This window comes from Cyprinodon variegatus, unplaced genomic scaffold (genome assembly GCF_000732505.1).
Source record: "Cyprinodon variegatus isolate N-32 unplaced genomic scaffold, C_variegatus-1.0 Scaffold156, whole genome shotgun sequence".
Taxonomy (NCBI): domain Eukaryota; kingdom Metazoa; phylum Chordata; class Actinopteri; order Cyprinodontiformes; family Cyprinodontidae; genus Cyprinodon; species Cyprinodon variegatus.
This window is the reverse complement of record NW_015150609.1, coordinates 422,803-448,821: the sequence shown is the minus strand read 5'-3', so window position 1 is coordinate 448,821 and position 26,019 is coordinate 422,803. Positions and strand designations below refer to the sequence as shown.

Genomic DNA, 26,019 nt, shown 5'->3' with positions numbered 1-26,019 from the left:
GACAGTCTCCTCCTCAAAATAATGTAACTCTTGCAGTTCTGGTTCAACTTTGAATCAGAACAAGAAGGGGAGAGGAGAGATTAACCGTTCAGATTCACATTTCACTTTCTGAAATGAACAAGAAAGAAAGAAATTAATCAAAATGCGAAGAACCAAGAAAAATCTTCTCATTAGGCCAGATAACGCTAAAAATCATATTAAAGCTTTAAACTTCCTGCATTAAACAGTAGAATTAAAAAACATCCTCCGAGCATGATGCTGCACCAGTTTATTTTTAAAGCTCAAAATCAGCTCCTCGTTTGGATCCAATAAAACAAAACCAAGCATAATATTTGTGCCTTTGACAAAACTTCTGGCCATGACTGAGATACTAAAGGGCCAGTAGATGGCGCCATCCTAATGCTGAAAGCATCATTTTATTAGAGAAATGGGAATAAAACAGCAACCAAACACTGAAACTTTTACACCATATAAGAGAAACAAAGCTCTCAAAGAAGAAAAATAACTTGTTAAGCACAGGCTGATGATTATGTTCCTTTTAAGAGGATTTCCAAAGTCTGATTAGAGAGAAAAAGTGCCTCTGAGTTACATGCAAACACAGCTTATTATTGATAAACAAGGAGAGAAACCGCAGCTGTTAAGGAAAGAAAAGACAAAAGTCAGCAAATCTCTAGAAAAGTACTTTTAAGAGAGGTCCCGTACAAAAGCTGAAAATGAAGAGGTTTCATGACTTTAATAGATTCTGGTCTTCAAACACTAACATTGAGATTAAACAAAAAGCAAAGAAATAGATTCAGTATCTGGAGAAGTTACTGTGCTTTCAAAGGAAAGCAAAGGAAAGCAGAAATGAGATCAGTTGGAGGCAGATGTGAGATGCGGTTGGGTTAGAAAAGTCAAAAAGATGGCAGGCTTTAGCAGAGAGGGCCACCGGTGGCGTGGAGGCTACCATGTCTGAGTCACTGAAACAGGCCTCCCCTCGGCCCGCCTCTGTGGAGGTCTGCTTGGACAGAGGCAGAGTGTAATGGCGCGGGCTGGTGAGGCTGTCGCCATCGTAGTCGTCTTCGTCTGAATCGCCGGCAGCTGCGAGGCTGGAAGCGCGGGTGAGGAAGTCGGAGCGGGTGCGCGCCATTCTGGCTTTCTTTTTTGGGCCCCCGCTGCTGACCTGGAGTTTACCACACGTGACAACAGTATGAAGAAAAGCTTCTTGGACCGATGTCCACCATCCTCCCTGGATCCTTCAGCTGCTCGGCTACAGGGGCAACAGTTGGAGCTGCTCCTGCAACATTTAGTCATCTGCCACACAAAACCTACACGTGCACAAACACACCATCTAAACCCCAGATGAAAAAAAGAGGGACTGCTCACATCACGAGCCTTTATTCCTTTAGAAAACTTCAAAGCTGGTGTGGGTCCTTCTCTGGGGACAGGTACAGCTGGTTCCTTAAAGACAGCGTCAGCGTCGGATCTGATAGATAAAAGAAGAAATAACAAAACTATGAGTCTTAAAGGAGAATTCACTCATATTTCTTAATGGACAAAAGAGATTAGAATATAAAAAAAACCCACTCAATATCTAAATTAAAATGAAACACCATCCATTGATCTGCTGTAACATTTTTACCAATTCTTCTCTACATCACAGCTCAATCTTTTTAGAATAAGAGCATTAAGGTCTTGCAGCAGATTCTTAATTGGTCCTCTGGAGGTTAACTGAAGGATAAAGGCCTTGGATTAATATATAAACTTGCTTTAGGCTCCTTCATGACTCCCTCCTAGACCTGGCTCTGTGTTCCTTGATATTCATGATGCAGTTTGTTAAATGATGTTCTCAAAGTTTTTAACCTTTCAGAACTGAGCTGAACTACTACATTGCAAAAAGAATCTAGAAATAAGTCAACATTTCTCATATCAAGTGTATTTACCATTAATTTGAGTAGGTTAATAAGATGATCTGTCAATGGAATTAATATATTTACTCTTAAATGAGATAATTAGATATGCACTTAAAAAAAGACAATGCACTTCTTTTTTCATATTTTAAATGTAAATTGTGTTGTTCCATTGTCAAAGTGCCTCACCTCCTCATTAAAAAAAAAAAAAAAATCACTTTTTTAAGTAAAAATGACCTACCGGTATTTAGATTTTTGCAGTGTAAACCCTATACTGGAAGAAAATAAGAAGTAAATAAGTATTTTTTTTTTCTTAAAATAAGTGCATTTTTAAGGAGGTAACTGAGACACTTTGCCAATGGAACAAGACAACATCATAAAATAGGAAAACAGAAGTGCATTGTCTTATTTTAATTGCATATTATCTAATTTTAAGAGTAAAACGAATCATTCCACTTGCAAATCATCTTATTTACCTACTCAAATTAAGGGTAAATACACTTAATTTAAGAAATGTAGACTTATTTCTAGATAGTTTTTTCGTTGTATCTGCTAATAGTTTAAAGGAAATGCTTTAAATTGAGGTATTTGCTCTAGTTTTATTTGTCAATGACATGAAATCTTGGAGAGATCCTGCAGTTTATGGTTGGAATGTGATGACCTGTTAAAAGAAGGGTGGTAAACACCTTGGTATAGTGACAGTTGAAAATAGATGAACCAGCAAATCTAGAGCTTTCTTCCCCACAGCAGACTAGAGCATACAAAATTAATATTCAGTAGGTATGCAGCTCCATCTTGTTCTTACCTCAGAAAAAAAAAAAAAACTCCTGAAATTGTTCACCTGAGCCATAAACTCACACCGTCCTAATTTTTTACTCCAATAAGTCTGACGGACATTTTCAGGGTTCAAATTAACATAAGGATGCTTTACATCTTGCTAGTGAATCTGTACGGTGGAGGCTGTGTTCTTTAGCTTCTGCTCTAGAGCAATACATATATTCTAAAATTATTGCTATGAATAAAATGTAAATATGCAGAAACCAAAAAGCTTTTATTAAAAATTTCATGGATGTTGCAGCTCATTTAATGTCACAGCTGATGTTTCTTATGTCCCTAACAGAGAACTTTGCTCTCAATCTGCAGGTTTACTAGTGGTTCCTAGAATTTCTAAAAGTAGAATGGGAGGCAGATCTTTTAGTTATCAGGCTCCTCTCCTGTGGAATAGCCTGGGTGCCATTCCGAACTTAGTCCCGCCCACAAGGTTTGAGGTCGGGAAGTTCGGTCTGGCTCTGCTCCATAGTAGCGCGAGTATGATCGCCCACTGTCAGGCGATCCAATCAAATTGTCAGGGCGGGCTTTATACGATGATGGACAGATGACCAACAGTAACGTAATCAACCACGTGACCAAAGCGCGCTTTGGTGACAACAACAATGGCTGCCGCTGGAGAGTTTAGGTGAGTAGATTCTGCTATTAGGTCTGTTCTAGAAGATATCGACAGCAAATTAATTTTAAAAGAGGAACAGAGAAACGCTATCAAGGCTCATCTTCTTATTCTAGGCGTGAAACTGCACGCTTTGATTTTTGTTGACAACAACTATGCGTTGCTTAACATACGTCACGCTCTCCGTTGCTCTTATTGGTTGTAGGTCTATCCAATTGAGTGCAGAGGCATTTTTTTTCCTGGTTCGTTCAAAACACGCCCCATAATCACAGCTCTATGGAGCAGTATCAGACTCATATTCTGACTAGAATTGAGTAGGACTACGTCAGGCTACCTGTGGAACCAACTAAGAGTTGTTTTAGTCCGTGAGGCAGACACCCTGTCTACTTTTAAGACTAGGCTTAAAACTTTCCTTTTTGATAAAGCTTATAGTTAGAGTGGCTCAGGTTATCCTGAGCTATCTCTTTAGTTATGCTGTTATAGGCTTAGACTGCTAGAGGACATAGGGACCCCTATTTCATCACTCTGCTTCATTCTATCTCTATTCTCCCACTCTGCAGAATCTGTTAGTTCACTCTCCAATGTTATGCCCTCTTTGCTTTTTCTCATAGTAGCCTTATCTGGTCTGTCGCTGTTTAGCAGTGACATCATCCTGGAGAGAAATACTGCTGTGCTGCTGCCATCAACACCTTTGTCTATAGATGTTGGCAATCTGCCTGTTTTTCAGTGTACCGTAGTCCTGTTTTTTTGACTGTGACTGGCTGGATGTGCTTTCTTCATCGTCTGGCATGGGAGCTGGATCAGAGCTCGTCTTCCTGGCTGTGTTTCCTGCATGGGGCCGCCTTTTACAGTTGCTTTTAGTATCTCTGCTTCTGTCTCCTTAAACCCCAGTCGGCCTCGGCAGATGGCCGTTCACACTGAGCCTGGTTCTGCAGGCGGTTTCTTCCTGTTAAAAAGGAGTTTTTCCTCTCCACTGTCTCTTTAAGCATGCTTAGTGTGAGGGATTGCCTTTGAGTCAATGAGTCGATGCAATCAACTGGTTTTCCTTACATAGAAAACTTTGAATCAATTTGACTGGATGATCTGGTGAACTGTAAAGTGTCTTGAGATGACGTGTTGTGGATTGGCGCTATAGAAATAAACTGAATTGAATTGACTTCAAAAGTAGGCAGATAAGGAGAATGCAAATCATGATGGAGTCAATAATAAAAGATCTATCCAGCAAATAAAGGAACAGCTTACTTACGTGGGAAATGTCACTTTGTCGTTTGGGAAGAAGAAGATGTTGCCTGGTTTGTCAGCCAGATTAACCGTTGTACCTTCTTGCTTCTCTGGCTTTTTGTCGGCTGCTTTCATTCTGACTCCTGATCCATTTCTGCTCTCCAGAGTGAGTTTAGGGGCCCATCCCTCCGCAGCAGGTCGGTGGTCTCTGCGTCTCTCTGTAGGAGCAGAGAAGGGTGGAGGTGGCAGCTGGGGGAGCTTGGGGCTACCATGAGCGGTTACGGTGACTGGAGAGTGAGGTGGAGGGGGGGTGGAGTCCGACTGGGTTCTTCCATGAGGAACCTGGCCTGAAGTTTTCTCAATCAGCAGGGAGCTGGGTCTGGGACCTTTGAAGGAGCTGGAGGTTCTAGCAGAATCCGGTCTGCCTTGTCTGCTCTGCTGTATCCTCTGCAGAGCCTCTCCTCTCTGCTTCTCAAACATCTCTTTCTCACACTGAGCGTATCGCATACGCTGCTGCTCCAACACTTCTGACTGCCTCCTTATCTGTTCCATCATCTCCTTCTCGTTCTGCTGCTGCTGGTTTCGCCGTCGCTCCTCTGTTGCCTCATTCAGTCGGACCAGCTTATTCATGGTGGTCTGATCGGCCTCAGAGAGGGGACCCTGAGTCCGGGGAGCTTCCTCTGTTGACGGTAGCTGAGAATCTCCCGTCTGGGTCGCAGGCTCTCTAAGTTCTACAGGAGGACGGATGGTAGGGCTCAGCTCCTCGCTGAGCGGGGTTTCTTTCTGCATGCTGATGACCACCAGCACCGGCCGCCGTGATGAACCTTGGCGCTCCTTGCAAGGGTTTGTATTGGACGCAGTGGCTGTAGTTACATCTCTGTTTGGCAGAGACTCTTCGGCAGGAGGATGGGAGATGAAGGTGCTGCTCTGGCGAGCAGGGAGATAAAACGTAGGCAGGTAGTTCTGCATTTTGGGCGGATGTGAAGCAGCTGGTGGATCCATTTTAGTTGGGCTCTGGCTTCCTTGGGGGAAAGTAGCTTCAGTTGACTGCGTTTTATATGGTTCAGGAGGCTCGACGCTTGATGAAACATCCTCCATATTGGAATCAGATCCAGGAGCAATAGGCGGGACAGGGGAAAAAGGATCCTCATTGTCTATTTCCTCTGCAGCCTTGGGCGGCTCTCCATCCATCACAGGAATCTCAAAGCTATATTTGAAGCTCTCACTGTCAGGCGTGCCTTGGGGTGAATTGAGAGCTGGGCTAGCAGGGGGAAACTCCAAAGACCAGCGGCGGTCCTCGGAGGGCGAAGATGCTCCCCCGCTGCTTGCCCGGACCTTCTGGAGCTCCAGGCTGAACTTGGCCTGCTCCAACTCCCTCATCCTCCGGCACTCTCGTTTGGACCGAGTGGTTTTCTGGCTTGGCTCCTCCAAACGCCTCCTCACCCGCTCCTGTACCGCCTGAGAGGATAGTGGGGCTGAAGTGTTTGCTTCAGTTTGTACTTCAGAGCTTCCCGCTTCTGCCTTTTCCTGCTCTTCTTCCTCTTTAACAGCAGTCTCACTGTTACTGACTAACTGGAGGCTCCTTTCCCGCTGCTCATAGGAACGGTCCTCCCAGGTGCTGAGGTCCAGCCCCATGATCTCCTCTGGCAGCTCCTTCTCCTCCTCTGCAGACGAGATATTCACCTGGCCATTCTGAAGCAGCTTTTCTTCCTCCTTCTCCTCCTCCTTCAGTCGCTGTTCTTTATATTTCCTGAAGCTGCAAATTGAGAAATCATGGCGTTATCTCAACGTTTCCTCTTCAGTCGCTATTGTGAGAATTATAGGAAGGAAAAATATTTGCATCAAACTTGAAGCAGCTAAAGAAATGACCACGGTCGGAGTTAACAGTACAAAGACTTGCTCTCAGCAGCTCAGCTGATTACAGAGCTGCTTTGGCTTGGTTTGCTTGCGTCATGCTATGAACTTACCGGTCTGATTGCACACTGAACAAAGCCCAAATACACTGCTGGAGCTGTGCGCAAAGATTAAGCTGCTTTTTTTCCACAAGCTTTAGTAAAAATATGCAGTCATTTACCTCTAAAAGCTATTTTCAGAAATATGTACAACAACTCCTTGTATTACAGTTATCTTCTCTCACCAAACAGTTTCCAGAATCTCCTACCTTTGCCTGCTGAGGAAACCTCTGCAAACTGCCTGCAGCTGAATCACAGCAGCATACAGGCGCAGGTAGGATGCCCTGGCCTGATGGCAGCGCCACGCCGTCTGAATAACCACAGCTGCAGAGGTCCGCCGACAGATCCAGATCCTCCAGGCCCTCTGTAGAACCCGTGCAGCTTCTCTCCACTGCCTGAAGTTCTGACGCCCTCTGTAACCTCTCCAGTGTGTCTGCAGACACAGAGCTGCCCTCTGCTGGACACCAGGGTCACACAACTTCTCCTGCTCCTTCATGGACCGGTACGAGCGCCAACATTTCTGTAAGGCAGTGAATTATTGGTTAGATCTATGCACTCCATGCATTTGTTGAATTACAGTTTTTTTGCATCACATATTCTGTTAATAATAATAATTAAGAGGTGTTGGAATGATAAAATGAGGTATAGTCGACATAAACTGCATGAATTCTCCACCAGTTTTGGTTGTTAAATGACAAAGCAACCTTTTTTTCCCTTCTTACAATGCAAACAATGTAAGTCTAAGTAAGTCAATTTTTATTAAAAGTTCATTCTTTTCTTGAATTGAGCAGATAAGAGTCACTTTGTGAATGGAAAAAGGACATTTATATTTAAAATAAGATAAAAACAACTGCAGTCTCTTCTTTCAAGTGCATAATAACTAATTATCTTATTTTATTGGTAGAAATGCTCATTCTACTGGCATATAATCTTATTTTCCTATTCAAATTAAGGGTAAATACACTTATTTTAAGACATTTTTGCTCATTTTTAGAACGTTTTTGCAGTGTAGAGCAGAACTGTTTCTTATAACACAGGGGTTCAGAATTACACATAGGCCTAGTACCACATGAGTACCAAGAAATTAATAAAGCTCCTTAGACACTGCTCCATAAATCAAAATCCTTGTATAAATTTACGCAACAAATTAGTATAAACTATATGTAGTAAAATATAGAGGTAAAATATGAGGGTATTTCTGGTGCGAAACTAACTTAAAGTCAGAGGAAAATATTGTGGAAATTTGTAATAGAATTGATTCATTTCCCTCTCTTTGATAAAATCAACACACTTTTTAATCAGATTTTTCTTCCCCACCAAAAACTGCATCTGCTGATGTGAGTCACAAATGCTGCTTCACAGGCCACGCCCTCTTTTTTTTTTTTTTTTTTTTATCATGTTCCTTTTTTGGCTCCTATTTTCGCATCAATGGTGGATCAAATCAATCCACCTCAAACTAAATCCACACTTTTTCTTTGCAGTCAGGGAATCAAGACTGTGCAAACTTTTTTTTTTACTTAACTTGCACAAGTCTTTATGAGCTCTTGTTAATATCTCCAGCACATCTTTTTGTATATATTTAATGTTTTTTGTATTTTGGTAAGGAAATTAATATAATTCAAACAAACTGTGCAACTGTAAAAACAATTAGCTGCCTCATAAAAAAGAAAAAAAAAATGAATCAGTTACAGGAAGTTATGAAGTGAAAGAAAAAAATTCAACCCGTGCAAAAATACTCAAATTTAAAACTGCTGAGAATGAAAGCAACAGATTTCAAATATGACCATCCCTTTGGATGCAGATATCCAACTATGCTCATTATGAACTACATCCCACTGTACCCGTTTCCCACAAGGCAAAGACAGAAAAATTTATTTATATCTTCTTTTAATCATATAGAATAACAGGTTTTACCTGTTATCACCTTATAATAATTAGAATGAAAATCTAAACTAATGACCAACTTTGTCAACAACTCCAACACAATACAATTAAAAATAACTGACATAAAAATAAAGTAAAAGCCGACCTGCTGTAGATCAGATCCCTAATGATGGATAAATTCACCTGAATGCAGACGGCGGCCTCCCTCATCCTAACGAACTGCTTCCTCTCCAGCCGCGCTCTGAATCGCTGCTGCAGCATGACGATGAGTCGGAGAACTTCTCTGTGGAGCTCAACTTGCAGCCGCTGACGCTCAGCCTCCCGTAAAAACACCTGAGGGGAGGAAGACCGGGATGGAGTCAGACCGGGGGAGCCCACTCTCATACTGTGAGTAAGGCAGCTTAAGTGATAAACACACATTCCTTCATTTAAAACAAGTTCAATCAAAGGAACACAAACACACACACACATATGCACACAAGAATGTCCGGCATGATCCTCTAATTATATAGACAGCATCCTGAAAGCATTGGAGCCCCCCTGTCAACTTCATTCATAGCTATGACTCAAAAAAAATAAACACCAGACATGAACTTATATCTTATTGCATCTTTTTTTTTCAATTTAGAAAACTGAACAAATTAAAAACATTCAATCTGTGCTAACTTGATATTAAAACAACTTATACCACTGAATGAACTCAAATGTTAATTTCATATTTCTGAATAATCATTTGTAAACAGATTAGGATTTAGGTGCTAATATCAAGTTGCCCTTAAGGTTAATAAAAATGAGTAGATCTAGGTCTTTCCCAGTGCCTTGACCCATCATAACCTCTAAGCAGTTCAAGTGAAGAGGTATAATAAATTAAACCACAAATAAGAAATCTCCCATACATGCATATGCTTTAACAGAGTGGAGCATCTAAGGCCCGATGGTGAAGGCGCTCTGCAGTGCAGATGGGACCTTATCAATTCCTACCCAGCAAATACAAAATTATAGCCAATAATCAAACTAAAACTGATTTTAAACCTTTAGATTTTCTTGTCCATGGTCAAAAAAAGTTAACAGCATCCAAGAAACTGTAGTGTTTCCAAGGTAAATGATAAAATCCTTAAAATATACTAAAAAAAAATTGAAACACAAATTTTCTTTCTATATTGTAAGCCTTTAAAGATGGATATTAAGATGTTTCTTGGCTTGAACACGAGCACAAAACTATTCATGAATGCATTGTTGGTGCAGGGACACATCTAAAATGAATAGGATACCTGTTTGATGTAGCTGATCATTTACTCATCAATTTAATATGGAATTTAAATAAACAATTATTTTTCTTCTATTTTTATCAGAGATGTGAATCAGTGCAAAGGGACCACCAAAAATTTAAAAAAGCTAAATATCTAATCAAAACAAAATAGGGCAGAGTAAAAACCCTTGTGGAACTCAATATTTAAGTGGATTACAAATTTTCTTTAATTCTAGATTTAGGATAAAACAACCAATAGAAAATAAGAGGGTTTAGGTTAACTTAAAATAGACAGCAGGGATGCATACCTTGGTCTTTCCCACTTGGTAGCCCTCTGGTTGCAGATCTAGCTGACTCATACTCTCCTGGATGCTTTCCCTTGTAGGGCTCGTGTCCTCTGGCAGCAGCACACCGAAGTGATGAACGAAATCCTACAGATAGAAAAAGGAAAAACTATTTCACTAATGTGATTTGAAACTGGAAAAAAAAAATCTAAATCGCAGTAAGTCATTTTTCCTTAAAATAAGTGCATTTGTTCTTGGATTGAGGAGAAAAAAAGAGACATTTAGCAAATGGAACAAGACAATTTAAACTTAAAATAAGAAAACACAATTGCATCGTCTTATTTCAAGTGCATATTATCTAATTATCCTATTTTAGGAGTAAAAATACTCAATCCATTGGCAAACTATCTCATTTACCTATTCAAATTAAGCATAAATACACTTAATCTAAGACATTTCTAGATCTTTTGTCCAGCGTAATTAACTTCTAACCAATGGAAGGCTGTCAGCAGCGTGACATGATATAATTCAAGTGGAAACAAAAAAACAAAGCTGTGTGGAACATCTGGTTTATGATAAATTGTACATATTTGTACAGGTTCAACCATCATACAGTTATATGTTTAAACTGAGCCTCATTGAACTAAACATCAGATCAGCAGGGGGTGAAACAGGCAGACAGATGCTGTTTATACAATAAGCATGGGGTGTGTTTGACAGAGCAGAGGACAATGAAGAGGCTCTGTCCTCCTGAATGATCCAAGCAGCAAGATATTTCTCATTACTGCTGAAAACCACACAAAGGATGTTGAGGAATTTACGGAGAATCAAAATGTCTGCTGCTAAAATTATCACTGAGATCATCAGAACACTTATATTTTATTAGCTTTTTTCCTAACAATTAAAGTGTCGTTCATGAACGAATCAAGTATAATTTAGCGTATAATATGTAAGACAAAAGAAACAGATATTTTTAGCTCAAACTTTTAAGTGGAGATGTTTTATAAAAGTTTGGAATGAATGTAAAACGATCTAGAAATAATTAAAAATGTCTTAAATGTATTTACCCTTAATTTGAGTGGGTGAATAAGATCTAGGTGATATGATCTGCCAATGGAATAAATATGTTTACTTTTAAAATAAGATCATTAGATAACAGGCACTTGAAACAAGACAATGCAATTGTTTTTTTCTTATTTTAAAAGTAAATTGTCTTATTCCATTTGCAAAGTGTTTCACTTACCTCCTTAATTTAAGAACAAATGCAGTTATTTCGAGAAAAAATTGACTTATTTAGATTTACATTTTTTGCAGTGTGGGACATGTCCAGTGTACGGCAGTCCTGAAAGGCAAGAAAAATCTGGAATAGAAACGTTTGAAGTATTTATTTTTTCTCGTATTATTTTCTGCCCTGAAAGGCAAGTAAAAAAAAACAAACCCACATCGTTTTCATTGTACTTTTGTAATAATGAATTATGTCACTAGAGGCACTGATGTAATAAGACTCGCACTCAAGGCTGTATTCTTCAACTGTAAAAAAAAAAAAAATTCAAACTTTTCTATTCCAGACTTTTTCTTCTCTGTTGCCTTTTAGGGCAGAAAATAATAGAAGAAAAAAAAAAAAAACTTCAAACTTTTCTTTTCCAATTTCTTTTTTTTTCTCCTGCCTTGCAGGACTTCTGTACCATTGGGAGAAAAACACTAAAAATCGTACTAGTTTTGCTTTAATATAAATATTTTCATGGATTAAGCATCTTAAACTTTTGACTATTTGGGCTCTCTTTATTTTGGTTTGGTGGGAGTTTGATACTGCATCTCTGACATGGACAAGGTTTTAATAGGAGAAAAAAAAAATACCAAAAGCTCCTTGTTCAGTAGGCCTGACAGATTTATAATGCTTTTAACTCTGGGCTCTGCTTAGAATATCCTACTACTTTTCTTAAAGTGAACCCATTCCTCTGATTATTTTGATGCATCATTGGAATCACTAACTAAAACATTTAAAAATCGAATTCCTGTTATCTTTTGGGGACCTCTGCTCTCCAACCTGGACCCACAGAGAATGGTTATATACTTTATACAAGCCTCCAATAAAAATAAAAAAAACTGGTGAACTCCAATGGAGGATTTTACACTGTGCCATCGCCACAAACTTTTTTTCCTGGTTATTAATCGGGGTGTTTTAAACGAGTGTCCTTTCTGCGGCCCGTCTGAAAATGTGTTCCACTTTTTTATGGAATGCTCAAGACTAAAGACGATTTTTAGTCTTTTAATTTGTGTTTTTGGTCTTTTTGGGACGGTTTTTAAAAACTCTATTTTTATAGGAGGAGTTTGCCAGAATAAAAACAATAAGCCAAAGGCAAATATTATTTCTTAAAACTAACATTTTGCTATCCTTTTGCCTTAGCTGTAACATTATTTGAAAGTTTATGGTTTCAAAACATGGCCTCAATCATTTTCTTTAATTATTACCTATTATTACAATGTTTATTTCAATATTTCATATTTAAAGGGGAAGAATTACAATTCCTGCTCATTAGCATAAACTAGTAAAATATCAGAATGAGAATCAAGTTTATTGCCAAGTAGGTTTGCACTTACCAGGAATTTGACTTCAACAAATTAGATTTATATACAGAATATTTAGCTACAAAAAATAAAAATCATACAAAATGCTATATGCAATATATAGCTATGTGCTATATACACAGTAGACTTTGCGTTAACAAGTTTCTTTAATCGCTTTGGTAAAGAAAACAAAGCAACTTCTAGATATTGTAGAAGTTGCTTCTTTTTCAGGCACAGGTAAGAAACTCAAAGAAGACCTGGTAAACATGTCAGCTATTTGATAACATAATGTCTGATCAAGCTGTCCTTATCTAAAATCTTGGCACAAGAGGTTATTGGCACAAGTGAACAATCAAACCAAGAAAATGGAAACTACTGTAAGGAGAAACAGGAGTGGAAGGGAACCGCTCCCAGCTGTCTTCTGTCCAGAAACTAACGCCCCATCTGCATTCACCAGGACTCGCTTTATTGATTACAAAGCACTTCTCCAGGGACTGACATCATTCCTGGGAGCGCCAGTGCGGTTAAAGATGGCTGCCATCTCCCACCCCCAGAAATTCCCCCCTGACAAAACACACAATGAATCAGGAACAGGTTTCCTGGAGGAAAGAAAAAATCAGCCCCGTTATTCCACATCCTGAGAACCTTTTCATTTTATGTCCTTGTGTAATTCCTCACCAATAAGATAGAAACTGGGTTATCTGCAGACTTACTTCCAAACAACCAGTCCACCATTTACGGTCTGTTTTTGAAAACCTGATTCTTAAGAGCTTAGCAAAGATCATTCGCAAGGCTTGTTTTATAAATCATGCTAAATACTGATCATTTAGAGAAATCTAAATCCCTTGTAGTATATTTTTTACTATTTGCACCACATTTATAGCCTTCTGGGTTTCGACAAAGTGCTCTCCACACATTGCAGGCCTTGTTGAAGATCAGGGAGAGACCAAAACACAATTACAGCAGCATAAACATCTCATAACTGCAATTTGGAAAAAAACAACACCACAATTCTACTTAAGGGGGATTCTTTCTGTAGGAGGAAAACTACCAGATTAAGAAGTTAATCGTAATACCAAATTTCCCATTGCTACAGTTACGGGAAATCTAATCAGATAAATTTTTAAATGACTGCAATAATCATGTTAGTCTTCTAAAGTTGATGACAGTAAAACTTTTAATGAGTAGCTTACGTCTATTTGCCACACGGCCCCACGTTCTTCATAATGGGAATTATTATAGAGCATATAGGGTCTTTTTTTTAAGCAGATGTGTTTTAATATGAATAAAATCTATAAAGGAAAAGAGACGTTCAACCAAGCTTTTCTATCTCTAGAGTCAGTGCATCAATTAAGACGTTTAAATATAAGGCCAATAAGGCCAGAGAAGGACACAATGTGACCCTGGCTTTTTTTTAAATGACATTAAGCTAGAGTGAGAGGTTAAAAAAAAAACTTCAAAGCTGGATGTCAGATAATGGCAGTAAAGTATGACATCATAACCATTCAGCTAACAACAAGCAGAGCAGCTGTTTCGGAGATATGCTTTTTATTTCCTAAAGTCACAAAAGTAAAAAATGATTTGAAAGTGATGTGGTGTCCCACAGCTTCCTGGTGAAATCCCTGATGGACTGTTTAGAAGACAATGCAGCTCCGTCAGCCCTGAACCTTTCTAATTGTAAACATAAGAAAACTGAGGTCGTGTTTGAACAAAGGTCGCTCCTTTGACGCAGTAACTAGTTTAAATCAGCTGTGACTGATTTGGGTTTAAAGTTAGACAGTGATTTTAAATGTGACAGTCAGTTTAGATGTTAAATGATGTTTCTTATAACATAAAGCGTCAGGCAAAAGTAAAATCCTTTCTGTAAATACAAATTTGGAACAGTAATTCATGCTTTTATTTCCTCCTGTCTGGATTAATATAAAGGTCTTTATGTTGGAGTGAATCAGTTTCTGCTCTGGAAAACGCTGCTGCACGTCTTTTAACTGCTACTAAAAAAATAACACATATTGCTCCTGCTCTGGCCTCCATAGGTTCCCAGTGTATTTTTTTAAGTGATTGAATCACCCTGCCAAAACCAGACCTCTCTAATCCTAAGGTCAGCTGACTAGCAGCTCCTGCAGGTACTGACATTTATGAGGAATCTCAGGAGGAAGGATCTTTTTTTTCGTTGCTCCTCAACTATAAAATAACCAACACGTACAAATAGAAGAGGCTCCTTCACTGCTTATCTTTAAAATTCTGATTAAAACCCTGTTTTACTGTTTTTCCAATATGTGTACTTGTGTTTTCTCATGTACTCGTGAAACCTCACCAGCCTCCAAGTACTTTTCCAATTCACAAGAACAGCAGACCGAGAACGGACAAAATCCCTGGATGTTGCTCTCGCCCCTCCCTCTTTACCCAGTATGCATCAGAGCAGACTTACCATTCTTGAGATTGACAGATGTCCCAGCATGCACTGCGGCAACAGCAGCTTCCCGGTTAGCGTTCACGGAGCTCAGAGTATTAAGTTATAAGTTCTATTTTCTGTTGTTCAATAAAAGTTAGTTTTAAAATCATTTGAGGTGAGAACATTACACTTTTAAGCTTCACTATGTGGCCTATTTACCGATTTTGTGCGTAATAAGAACATAAGTTGTTGAGAGAACCGTGGCAACCAGCGGACCTCCGAGGTTAACGGCAGCCAGGTCTAATCCTAGCCTGTCTGCAGCAGCCCTCTCTCAGCATAGCTGTGTGTGAAGTACCGTTGGCTCTGATTATAATTTTTTATTTTAATTTGGCAAAATGTTTATTTGATTTGTTTTTATCTGACTGTGTTAACTATCATTACCCCAATAAATGAAAAAAGTAGGACTTTATGATTATCTAGAGACTATTAATAACAGGAGGTAAAATGCAGCTCCAGACGAGCCGAGCTTGTGGTGACGTCATGAGTACTTTTCTGTTCCAATTGACCCATATTTATGCTGCGTGCTCCCATTCTCCCAAGGACACAAGTCCACACTCGCATTCTTGTGAATTGAGAAACTGCATTAGTTTTTGTCTTTGTATGTTTTAAATTGATCTGATTGTTTCTATTTAAGTGCTTCATAAATAAAAATGGTATAATTTGAGATGGTAAAATTCTATTTGAACTTACATTGGGATGTGCTTTGGTTACATGGGACTAAAATTGATGTTTTAGGCTTAAATAGGGTGAATATGAATGAAAATGTGAACAGGATGTGATGGGTTCCCGATCGCTTTCAGATCAGTCTAAAAGCTTCTAACAGAAAGCCAAGAACGGATCTTCTTTTACTGTTCAGTGGAGCACTAATACAAAACATGTGGCCAGTTCAACTCGGAAAAGATCAATATCAAACCAAAATAAAATCAATATCAATCGCCATCTATGGTGATCTCAGACCCCAGAACTAAACCCTATAGATAACCTGTGGGCTCAGCTAAAGAAAGAATCTGCAGGGCTCTGGATGATCTAGGGACATAAAACTCCAATCCTCAAGCTCCTTCGTCCAGCAACTTTGTTTTTTTTGGGTTTTTTTTATGAGAAATGCCTGTTCTAAACACCTGAATCAACTGAAACGCTTCTGAAACACATCACTGAGTTCTGCAAGGCGTCTGGTAAAGAGCCAGTCATTTCATTTGGGTTTATTAAAGAAGGAAAGGTTGGAAAACACCACAAAAACTTTAAATCTTTTTTGAGCAGTGGAACAAGACAATTTATAAAATAAAATAAGAAAAAAAAAAACTACTGTAGTCTTTTATTCAAAGTGCATAAATATCTAATTATCTTATTTTAAGGGCAAAAATACTCATTCTAGTGGCAGATCAACTTATTTACCTGCTCAAATTAAAGGGTAAATACACTTAATTTAAGAAATCTTTACTTATTTCTTAATAGGTATTGTAGTAAACATGGCTCTTACTGTAAGGAGCAAAGTTAGAGTTTAATGGTATAGAGCAGGAGTTTTCAGCCTTTGACCCCAAAAATAACTGGAAACCTTCTACACATATAAACAATTACTTTGATCTATATTTATTTAAACATATAAAGTGAAGTAAATAAATAACATTTCATTATTTAACAACAGTTTAAATATACTTTCAATAACATTATGGAACATATGATTCTTTAAAGGAAAAGTCCGGTCACATTCAGAATATAAACTTCTGAAAGTACTTTAAGTTTGAAATTATTATATACGTTCAATAAATGATAAGTGTTTTTAAAGAAGAGTAATTTTCATTTGAATGTGCTTTACTGGAGGCATCCATGTCTGTCAAAGAACTCTACTGCCACCTACAGGTTTGTGACGTCACAGTGCGGTATCGGCTGTTGATCAAGTCCCAGTGCTGTATCTGGTGTTTGTCACAACGTGCTGTTATCCAAGTCATCTTGAAAACATTCTTCTTCCAAATGTTAGCTACATATTACGTGTTTCTTCTTTGGCCAGAAGTTTGATGGTAAATGTCACACCTACCTCCTCAACTCAAGAAAAATGTTTCTTATTTTAAGAAAGATTGACTTCTTTAGACTTAATTTTTTTGCAGTGTAGTTTTCTTTAACATGGAAGACGGTCAGAGAGAAGGAATGGATTGAAAATGATCAAAATGATGCAAAAGTGTGCTTTACCTTAAAGGTATACTTGACGTTGTACCCTGATTGCCGGATGCGGACCGTCTCCAGCATGCCTGTGTACCGCAGCTGTCTCAACACCAATTTATCGTCAAACCGTAAGGGAAGCTGAGAGAGAAAGGAGGGGAAACGGTTTAAAGTGGGATTAAGGAGAGTTAGACAATATTTGAACAAAAGAGGCCGCAGCACGGGGAGCCCACACTTTACCTTGTCTGCATTAGAACGGATGCACTTGACAAAATAAGGCTCAGACTGACCCAGAGTCTCCATGAGCTTATTAAGAGAAGCCTGCAGGATGAAACACAGGGGAAAAAACAAAAAAACAGGCCATCAAACCCACCAGATCAAAACACACTGAGACACTTCACAGCTGCTTAACAGGCAACACTCTGTCCCCATCTGTGAGAAACAGCGAAACATTAAAGTCCCCCCGAGTCGCATCAGTGTCACCATCTATACATTTATGTCAGCATGCGGTTTGGAAGAAAACAGGATGCAGCCTTTTTTCATCTGCAGTTACTGTGTGATTAAACACATGAACATATGTGTGTATAATCATTTAGAGGCAGGATGAATTTAGTCTTCATCCCCCTGCATGGGAGATTAGAGCAATGAGCACAGCACAGGATGTGGAGAGTGAAGTCATCCACACATGGACCCAGGCTGCCTCTCAGGGGCCTCGGCTGCACCTCAGACAGCTACAGCACTGTGCTCACTTTAATAGATGATCAGGGGAGTAAAATCTTAGCTTTATTGCCTGCTGATGAGTTTATTTTCCATGACAAAGGTCTGTTTACTGAGACGTACATGATGTGTGAAACTGATGGCCTTTCTTAAAACTAGTTGGAGGAAGAACTTGAACTGGTCCTAACTCACTGCAGCTGTTTTCAGGACACATTTTAGGACACATTATACAAAAGTTGCATCTGGTACATCTTCGCTTGCTCAAAAATGAAGCGGCTGATTTGAATCAAACATTAACTTCAAAGGAAGTCGATCAAAACATTTTGTTTGACGATGTGTTTGATCGTAAATGATTTAGGGAGGTTCGGATGCGTTCAAGGATCAGGAAAGACATTAAAATATTCAGCATCTGATCTTTAGATCAGCAATCAGAGCCAGAAGATTGCAAATTCATATCCCAAACTCAAGAGGGGGATTTATCGTTAGGCAATACTAGGCAGTTGCCTAGGGCCCCAAGTTCCTGGGGGCCCCATAAAACTCAGTTTACATGTATGGTTAGAACGCTTATAATAGTGTGTCTGAAAAGTCAGCTGAGTACAAAACATAGAGAGGAAAACAACAAGAAAAGGGTCAAGAAGAGAGGGACAAAAGCTAGAACAAATAATGTATGTCTATTCTATTAAAATTTCTGTATCTGTATAAGGGGTCTGTTTTATGTGTTGTCTTCTCAATTCAGAAGGGCCCCTGCCTGTCCTAAATCCGTCCCTGCCCAGACTAAATGATGTGTGCTTCTCTATTTTTTTTTAGCATTGTGCTGATTGATTTATAATCTGTCATCTTTAAAGAAGTTGAAACATTTTTGCAGAAAAACTAGATCTCATCATAAAACGTGAACGAGTTCATTCTGACGTCATATATTAAACCACAAATATGAACTCAGGTTCAGTCTTAGATTTGTTAAACTAAACTTAAATCTTTAGCAGTTCATATAGCCAACAGTGATTGTTTAACTGATCAAGACAGCAGAGATGAAAGGACAAAATGTTTTTTTCTTCTATTCTGTTTGGATTAAATTTTTAAAGCAACACTTTGCAACTTATATCCACTGGGGGCGCTAGACCTGTAACTCCCAGGTTACTCTGCTGAGAGCAAAATGTAACACTGCATTGTTGGAAATGAAGCAGTTTAAGAAACAACTCCTCCATATTAAATCCTACATCAGAGATCCAAAACGTTACCTGATCAGGTAAGCATATCTGTTTTTTGACTAAAAAATGTTAAGGTTAAGCTAACATATTTAGTCGATATCAGACTGTTGTAAAGCTGCATTTTTAGTCACATTGCGCCATTGGAAACCGATGTGACTCTTTCAGGTGAGCTTCGAGAAGGGAAGCTTAGATGGAGCATTAGACGCTCAAAAAAAAAAATTTAAATAAATAAATAAATAATAATAATTTAACTTTATTGATCTCACACTGGAGAAATTCACTCTCTGCACTTAACCCATCCCCCTTGGGGAGCAGTGAGCTGTTATTGTGCGGCACCCAGGGAGCAGTGTGGGGTTATGAGTCTTTCTCAGGTACCCAGAGTGGAGGCTGTGGGGATCGAACCTGGTACTTGCAACCTTCTCAGACCCCAAATGCACTGCTCTAACCCACTAGGCACGCCCCTTAATTTGCAAATAGTAAAATTTACAACAACAAAATATATAATAAATTTACAAATAATTGACTATATAACACATTGGGTCAAAACTTACACAGTGATACTTTAAGGAGAAATTTCTAAGGGTGTGTCAGTGAATGAGTAATTGCTTTTTTTCTTTCACAAAAATCAAGAACCTTATTTTAACCAGACATGATGTCACTGTTATGTCTTCTGGGTGGAAATGATTACAGTACAAAAACTCACAGATGTAAAAGCTGCAAAGAGAGTTTCTTCCCCCATCAGTAAGACTAAGCAATGCCTCGAGACTAATAGAACTTTTTATATGTATAAATATGCATATAAACTGATAGATGTAATGAGTGCACGCTGATTCATAAAGCGGTGAGTGCGTTCCTCTGACCTGAAATTGTGCGCTGATACTGGGAGGTTTCTTCTTCTTGTGAAGGTGAAGCAGCGATTTGGTGATTCGGTCATGAAGCGTCAGGTTGCTTAGGTACTTAAGTGATTTGACATTCAGTAAGTGCTGCAGATGTAAAGTCACAGTTAGTACATGACATCTAATATCTCCATCCAGACTCTTCATTCAAGCACCTTTAGTCCTACCTTTGGAAGAACTGGTTTCAACTTGTAGTTTTTGTTTCTCCTGTTTATAAAACAAATGAAATTATTAACATTTTTGAAACCATAAGAGCCATTAAATCACTTCATGAGATTCTTTCTGAGAAGGTCATTTTCCTGACAAAAGGACGGAAACTTCCATTTTCCTGCTGGAGAGCAAATACTGCTTTGTAGGGTAAGGAAGAGAACAGGGCCAGCTGAGCTGGTCGGGCTGTTTGGATCACTAGAGGAGCCTACTTGTACACATAGCTGGACATCGTTGGATTTCTTTAAACCAAATAAAGTTCAATTGGAATCAAAAATTAATCCTCCCGAGTTTGTCTTTAACAAGTCAGACTTCAATGTATTCTACAGTTACCTAGCTTTGATAATCTACTTGGTAGAAAAAATAAAAATAAAGAAATGTGTCTCAGTGAGGTACGGGCTAAAATCTTGAAGAAGTTACTGACATCAGGATGTCATGAGCTCGCTCCAGGAGTCTGCTGCTGGCTGAGTTGACAAAGATGCCGTCTTCTTCTGTGTTGGAGCCGCTTGAAGGCAGCCGACTCCGCCGACCGACACGCCCGTTCCAGCCAAGGCCAGGAGAACTCCTTCACAACACAAGGAGTCAAGAGCAACCATTAGATTTGACTAAAGCTTTCCCACTACTACTACTAAGGTATTATTTTCCTCATGAACACAGAAAATAACTACAGCCTATTCAGAAATTATTAAATACATCTGATCTTTTTTATCTGCAGAAACTTTGTTCTGATTATGATCTCTCTGGGTTTAATTATCTGGAATCTGTTTCCATGTGTAACAAAGACATTTTTGCAAAATATCTCAAAGCCATTCTCAATAGAACCACTTTTATAAAGGATTTCGAAAAAGAATGCAGACATGTCATAAATTACAGACTAAAAAACTAATGCAAAATCAATATTTAGGAAATTTGGGATCGTGGACAAAAGCTTAATAGCTGGCTATCCAGACATACAGAAATATAGAAAAAATATTTCTCCATATTTATTTTTCCCACTTTATTAATAAAGTAAAAAAAAACTTTAAATTCCACAAAGTTCTAGTCTGCAGAAAAAACGTGAACCCTGTTATTCTGCATAATGAGGAAATCCCACCGTTTTCAAATACTTTCAAAGCTACACTGCAAAAACGATCTAGAAATAAGTAAAAATTTCTTAAATTAATTGTATTCACCCTTAATTTGAGTAGGTAAATGAGATAGTTTGCCAATGGAATCAGTAGTTTTAGTCTTAAAATAAGATAATTAAATAATATGCACTTGAAATAAGACAATGGAATTGTGTTTTTCTTATTTTAAGTGTAAATTGTCTTGTTCCATTGGCAAAATGTCTCTTTTACCTCCTCAATTCAAGAAGAAATGCACTTACTTTAAGAAAAAAATGACTTATCTAGATTTAGATTTTTTGCAGTGTAATGCTAATGATTGCTGGTGATGAAGGAAAAAAAGTAAGTAAAAATTAAATGTTTCTTTAACAGACTTATTTTAGCTTATGCATGAATGAATGAACTACAAATTTTTCATATAAACCATAAATTGAAATGGTTTTAAACTGTTTGCTTCATTTCAGCCGTAACCATTTTCAATACCAACTTGGATGCAACAGACTGTGCTAAAGTAAAGTCCTGTTCTTTTGCCATTTTATTTCTGTGGTCTGAACCCACCATGACCAGTTGTTTGTATAGATTTGATACACAATATTACAATGCATCCTATATTTGTATTAATTATTCTTATCGATTTAAGAAGGGACAGTTCCACCGAATTCTTTCAGGCTGATCCTAAAAGGACAAATCAGAGCAGTATCATTTGCCATCAGATCACACAGAAATACACTAAAGGGTTTAAAGCCTCACATCTGGAGGTAAAACGTAATCACTTAGCTAGAACAGAAACAAAACCAAAGGAGTTTTAACAAACCAGTATTAAATAGCTAAAAAGGAACTCAAATGCAACATCCAACAGCTAATAAAAAAAAGGCTGTTTCTTACGATTGGGAGTAAAGAGAAAATAGAGGCTGCAGCAAAGGCGGAATTTATTAAAATCTAGTGCAGCTGAGCAGTTTGTTTAGTTTCCATTTCCCTCCTTTGTAGATTTACGAGAAATCCACCGGAGGAGTTAGAATACAAGCCACACAATGAATAACGCACAAGCAGCAGCAGCAACATGTGGAAAGTTGTTCTGTGGTATAAAAAAAAAAAAAACACAAAAAAACATTCTATATAAATTAGAAAGCCAAGCAGCTTTTTTTATCTTCAGATTAAAAACGAGCTGAAAGTATTTCACCTACTGCCTGTTCCATGTTTAAATAAATAGAGATATTTCAACAAAGCTTTTCTGCATCCGTAGGGTCAACACACCTCTCTGCAGCTTCTCTACTCTACTGTTACCCACTCATTACTCCATCCAGACAGTGTGTTGCCTATGACCAAAATCTAATAAATTGGAAAATAATCTCAAAGGAGTAAATCCTGATAATCTAATTAAAATAAAAAGGACTCCAATTGGGGGAAAAGTTAAAACCATTAACTGTGGTTTATTTAACATAAGATCTCTTTCTTCAAAACGTTTGCTAGTTAATGACTAGATTTGTTATAATCACATTGATTTATGTTGCCTTACAGAAACTTGGCTGCAGCAAGAGGATTATGTGAGCATAAATGAGGCAACTCCCTCTACTTATTTAGATTTTCACATACCCAGATGTTCTGGGCGAGGAGGAGGAGTAGCAACAATCTTTCAGTCTGACTTACTGATTACTGCAAAGTTAATAATTACAACTCTTTTAAACATTTGACCCTTAGTTTCCCTCATCCAAATTGCAAAGCCACAAACCCTCTTCTTTTTGTAACGTATCGTCCACCGGGTCCTTACTTTTATTTTTTAGATGAGTTTTCAGAGTTCCTTTCTGATTTGGTGTTGAATCCTGACAGAGTTATAGTAGGGGAATTTTAACATCCATGCAGACATTAAAGGGTATAGCTTAAGTGCATACTTTAATGCTATCTAACATGCTATTGGTTTGTTCAAAATGTGAATAGTCCCACACATTTTCATCTTTATACTTTGGACCTTGTGCTGTCATATGACATTGAATTTGAAGAAATAACACTATTTCCTATTACTGGTAACCCTGTCCTCTCTGACCACTTTTTAATAACCTTCAGGATTACTTTAACAGATTTCTGCTCTCCAGAAAGAAGGTTCACTTTAGCAGATCATTATCAAATATAGCAGTTATAAATTTAAAATAATCAGTTTCACTTTTCTCTCCTCTGGGTCACTGAGCAGTGCTGCAGAGGGCAAAATTTAGTTTCTTCCCCTTCAAAGGGTCAATGATTTTGTTGATGGGGTTGCTAGCTATCTGCGTACTGCCTTAGACAATGCAGCCCCTATGAAAAAGAAAAACTTTAAAAATAGAAAGCTGGTTCCCTGGCTTAATGCAGAGCTGTGCACTCTGAAGCAAAATGCTAGGAAACTGCAGAGAAAATGGCAATCTGCATACCTCTGGGACTACCTAGTCTGAAAAAATAGTTTACTGATGTATAAGAGGACCCTTTGTAAGACAAGAGCAGCATATTTCTCCTCATTAATAGAGATGAATAAGAATAATCCTAGATATCTTTTTAATACAGTTGCCAAACTCACCCAGAGCCATAGCTTAGTTGAACCGTCCATTCCACCTACTCTTAGCAGTAATGATTTTGTGGGATTCTTTATAAATAAGATTGACCTTATTAAAAAATAAGATCATTAGCACTCCTCTATCTACGTTTGGTTTGTCTCTTGAAGGTGAGGCAGCATCTGAGGTAGTCATGGAATCTGAACCAGGTCTAGACTGCTTTGATCCAGTTGAACTTTTAGAGTTAGCAAAACTATCATGCTACTTCATCTAAGCCTTCAACTTGTATGTTAGATCCAGTTCCAACCATGTTAAGGAAGTATTCGCTCATCTCCATTTTAGATGTGATTAATCTACCCTATTACACTGATATGTACCAAAGACTTTTAAGGTAGCTGTATTTAATCCTTTACTTAAGAAACAGTCTGTTGACCCAGATGACTTGGTCAATTAAAGACCTATATCCAATCTTCTTTTCTTATCTAAAATTCTTGAGAAAGAAGTTGCCAAACAAGTATATATATATAAAAACAAAAAATCTATATATTATCTCACCCTTAGTGGGGTGGTATGCGTCATACTCAAGAAGAGGAGGTATTTTGCGTTGTTGCAGGTTCTTCCCTGTCTGTCTTAATGGGCCACAACTGAAAAGCTTAACATCCCAGAAAACAGCAGCTGATGATAGAGGGCCTGTTGATCATCTGGAGGACAGCTGCTGCCCCTCTGCTTTGAAAGGTGTCAGCCAAGGTGTACCTTACAAAGACAGTATTGCAGGTCTAAAAACTTAATCCTCATTTCTGCCATACCCTCTACCCCAGGGTTCTCCAATCCCTGTCCATAGGAGCCACTGATCTACAACATGTGGGTGCATCCTTGCTTGCACACCTGAATTAAAAGAACAACTTAATCCATATCCACAGACACAAATAACCAGTACAACATCATAACTATACATTATTTCTTCCTGGGATGAAGCGCTCTTTATGCTGCTTTTATACGGTTCTTTCTCAGGGGAGCATTTAAGTGATGAATTTTTTGCTGAGCAGGCAGGTTTGCAGAACAATAACTAGAATTACAGCATGATATGTACCCCCAGTAAGTAACAGTAGATAAAAACCTTCAGATTTATTTTTATGCATATTGTCCATGCCCAAATCAGATCTAGACCTCTAGAAACTAAGATATGTGGTTAAAAACTCTCCTGTTTTCTCCACCATACAAAGAGAAATTTTCCCCCAGTTGATCATCGATCCCGATAAACGGTGACACCACACTATGCCTTTTGTAATGACTGTTTATCCCTGTGAGAGTCACATAAAGCACTGCACTGTCTGCAGTTGTGTCCAGCTGACACACACTCAGCAGGGAACTGCATATTTATCTCTCCCTGCTGGATGGTCTTCTGCCATGCATAGCTCTGACTTTACATCATGAAGGAAGCAGCTGCAGAGGGTTTAGTTCTCTCCGACTGTGTAGCTATGAGTGTGCGGAGTGGGAAAGAGGAGGAGGGCAGAGGTCAGTCAGTGGCATTTTAGTGGTTTCACTCTGTCCCATCGGAGCGTCTCCGCTTTGCAAGGCATGGTCACTGCTAGTTAACCTCACCGTCAGTGATAATTAGAGGAAGTGCTGGGCTATGGTTAGTGGAGCATAAAGAGAACATCAGTAAGAGTATTTCTAGTGCTGGGCGGTGCATGTTTCAGAAAGGTGCAGATCATAGAAGCTGCCAGAGCAGCAACACACTAACACACTAAGAACCTGTTTAGATCATTAAATAGAATTAAACAGGAAAAACCATAACATGACATGAGACAAGCTCTTTATGCCTCATTAATTAGCTACTGAGTGCAGCCACGCAAGCTTTAACAACAAAAGTCACATTTCCATTAAATTAAACATGACAGTAGTTTTTAATATTTCAATGTTAATATTATTATTAAATAAAAAGGAGAAAAGCAACTTGGAAAACGTTGAACTGATTGTTGTAGCCATCTTGCTGTCTTGCTGAAAGCTTTTCCTAATATAAAACAACTCTTCTTAAATAAAATGTTTTTATTGAAAGTGTTTGCAGTGTTTTTTTTTGCTGTTGTTTTTTAAACCAGCAGTTTTGATTATATTGCATCTTCTCAACTGTAATAATATTAGCACAATTAGTTTGTGGCAGGTTATATTATTCCCTTACTGCCTAAACATAATCTATTATGAAAATGCGTTACTTTTAGATGAAACTGTATTATTCTTTGGGAAACTAATGGAGACAGCTGATAAAAGAAATGTA

The 26,019-nt window shown here is 38.3% G+C and overlaps 1 protein-coding gene across 5 annotated transcripts in view; it reads right to left on the bottom strand.

Annotated features, from left to right (window-relative positions):
• myo9a (myosin IXA) overlaps positions 1 to 26,019 on the bottom strand; it is a 141,503-nt gene that overhangs the window by 14,077 nt on the left and 101,407 nt on the right. For 4 of the 5 annotated variants that reach the window (XM_015377580.1, XM_015377581.1, XM_015377583.1 and 1 more), the window contains 11 exons: positions 20,550 to 20,690; positions 20,086 to 20,125; positions 19,883 to 20,005; positions 17,338 to 17,418; positions 17,128 to 17,238; positions 9,948 to 10,070; positions 8,574 to 8,723; positions 6,716 to 7,026; positions 4,580 to 6,310; positions 1,366 to 1,465; positions 947 to 1,162 (listed from right to left, as the gene is read on the bottom strand). In XM_015377580.1, the coding sequence (XP_015233066.1) occupies positions 947 to 1,162; positions 1,366 to 1,465; positions 4,580 to 6,310; positions 6,716 to 7,026; positions 8,574 to 8,723; positions 9,948 to 10,070; positions 17,128 to 17,238; positions 17,338 to 17,418; positions 19,883 to 20,005; positions 20,086 to 20,125; positions 20,550 to 20,690 (3,127 nt within the window). The remainder of the gene's footprint in view (positions 1 to 946; positions 1,163 to 1,365; positions 1,466 to 4,579; positions 6,311 to 6,715; positions 7,027 to 8,573; positions 8,724 to 9,947; positions 10,071 to 17,127; positions 17,239 to 17,337; positions 17,419 to 19,882; positions 20,006 to 20,085; positions 20,126 to 20,549; positions 20,691 to 26,019) is intronic. The other variant, XM_015377584.1, reaches the window with a different exon arrangement.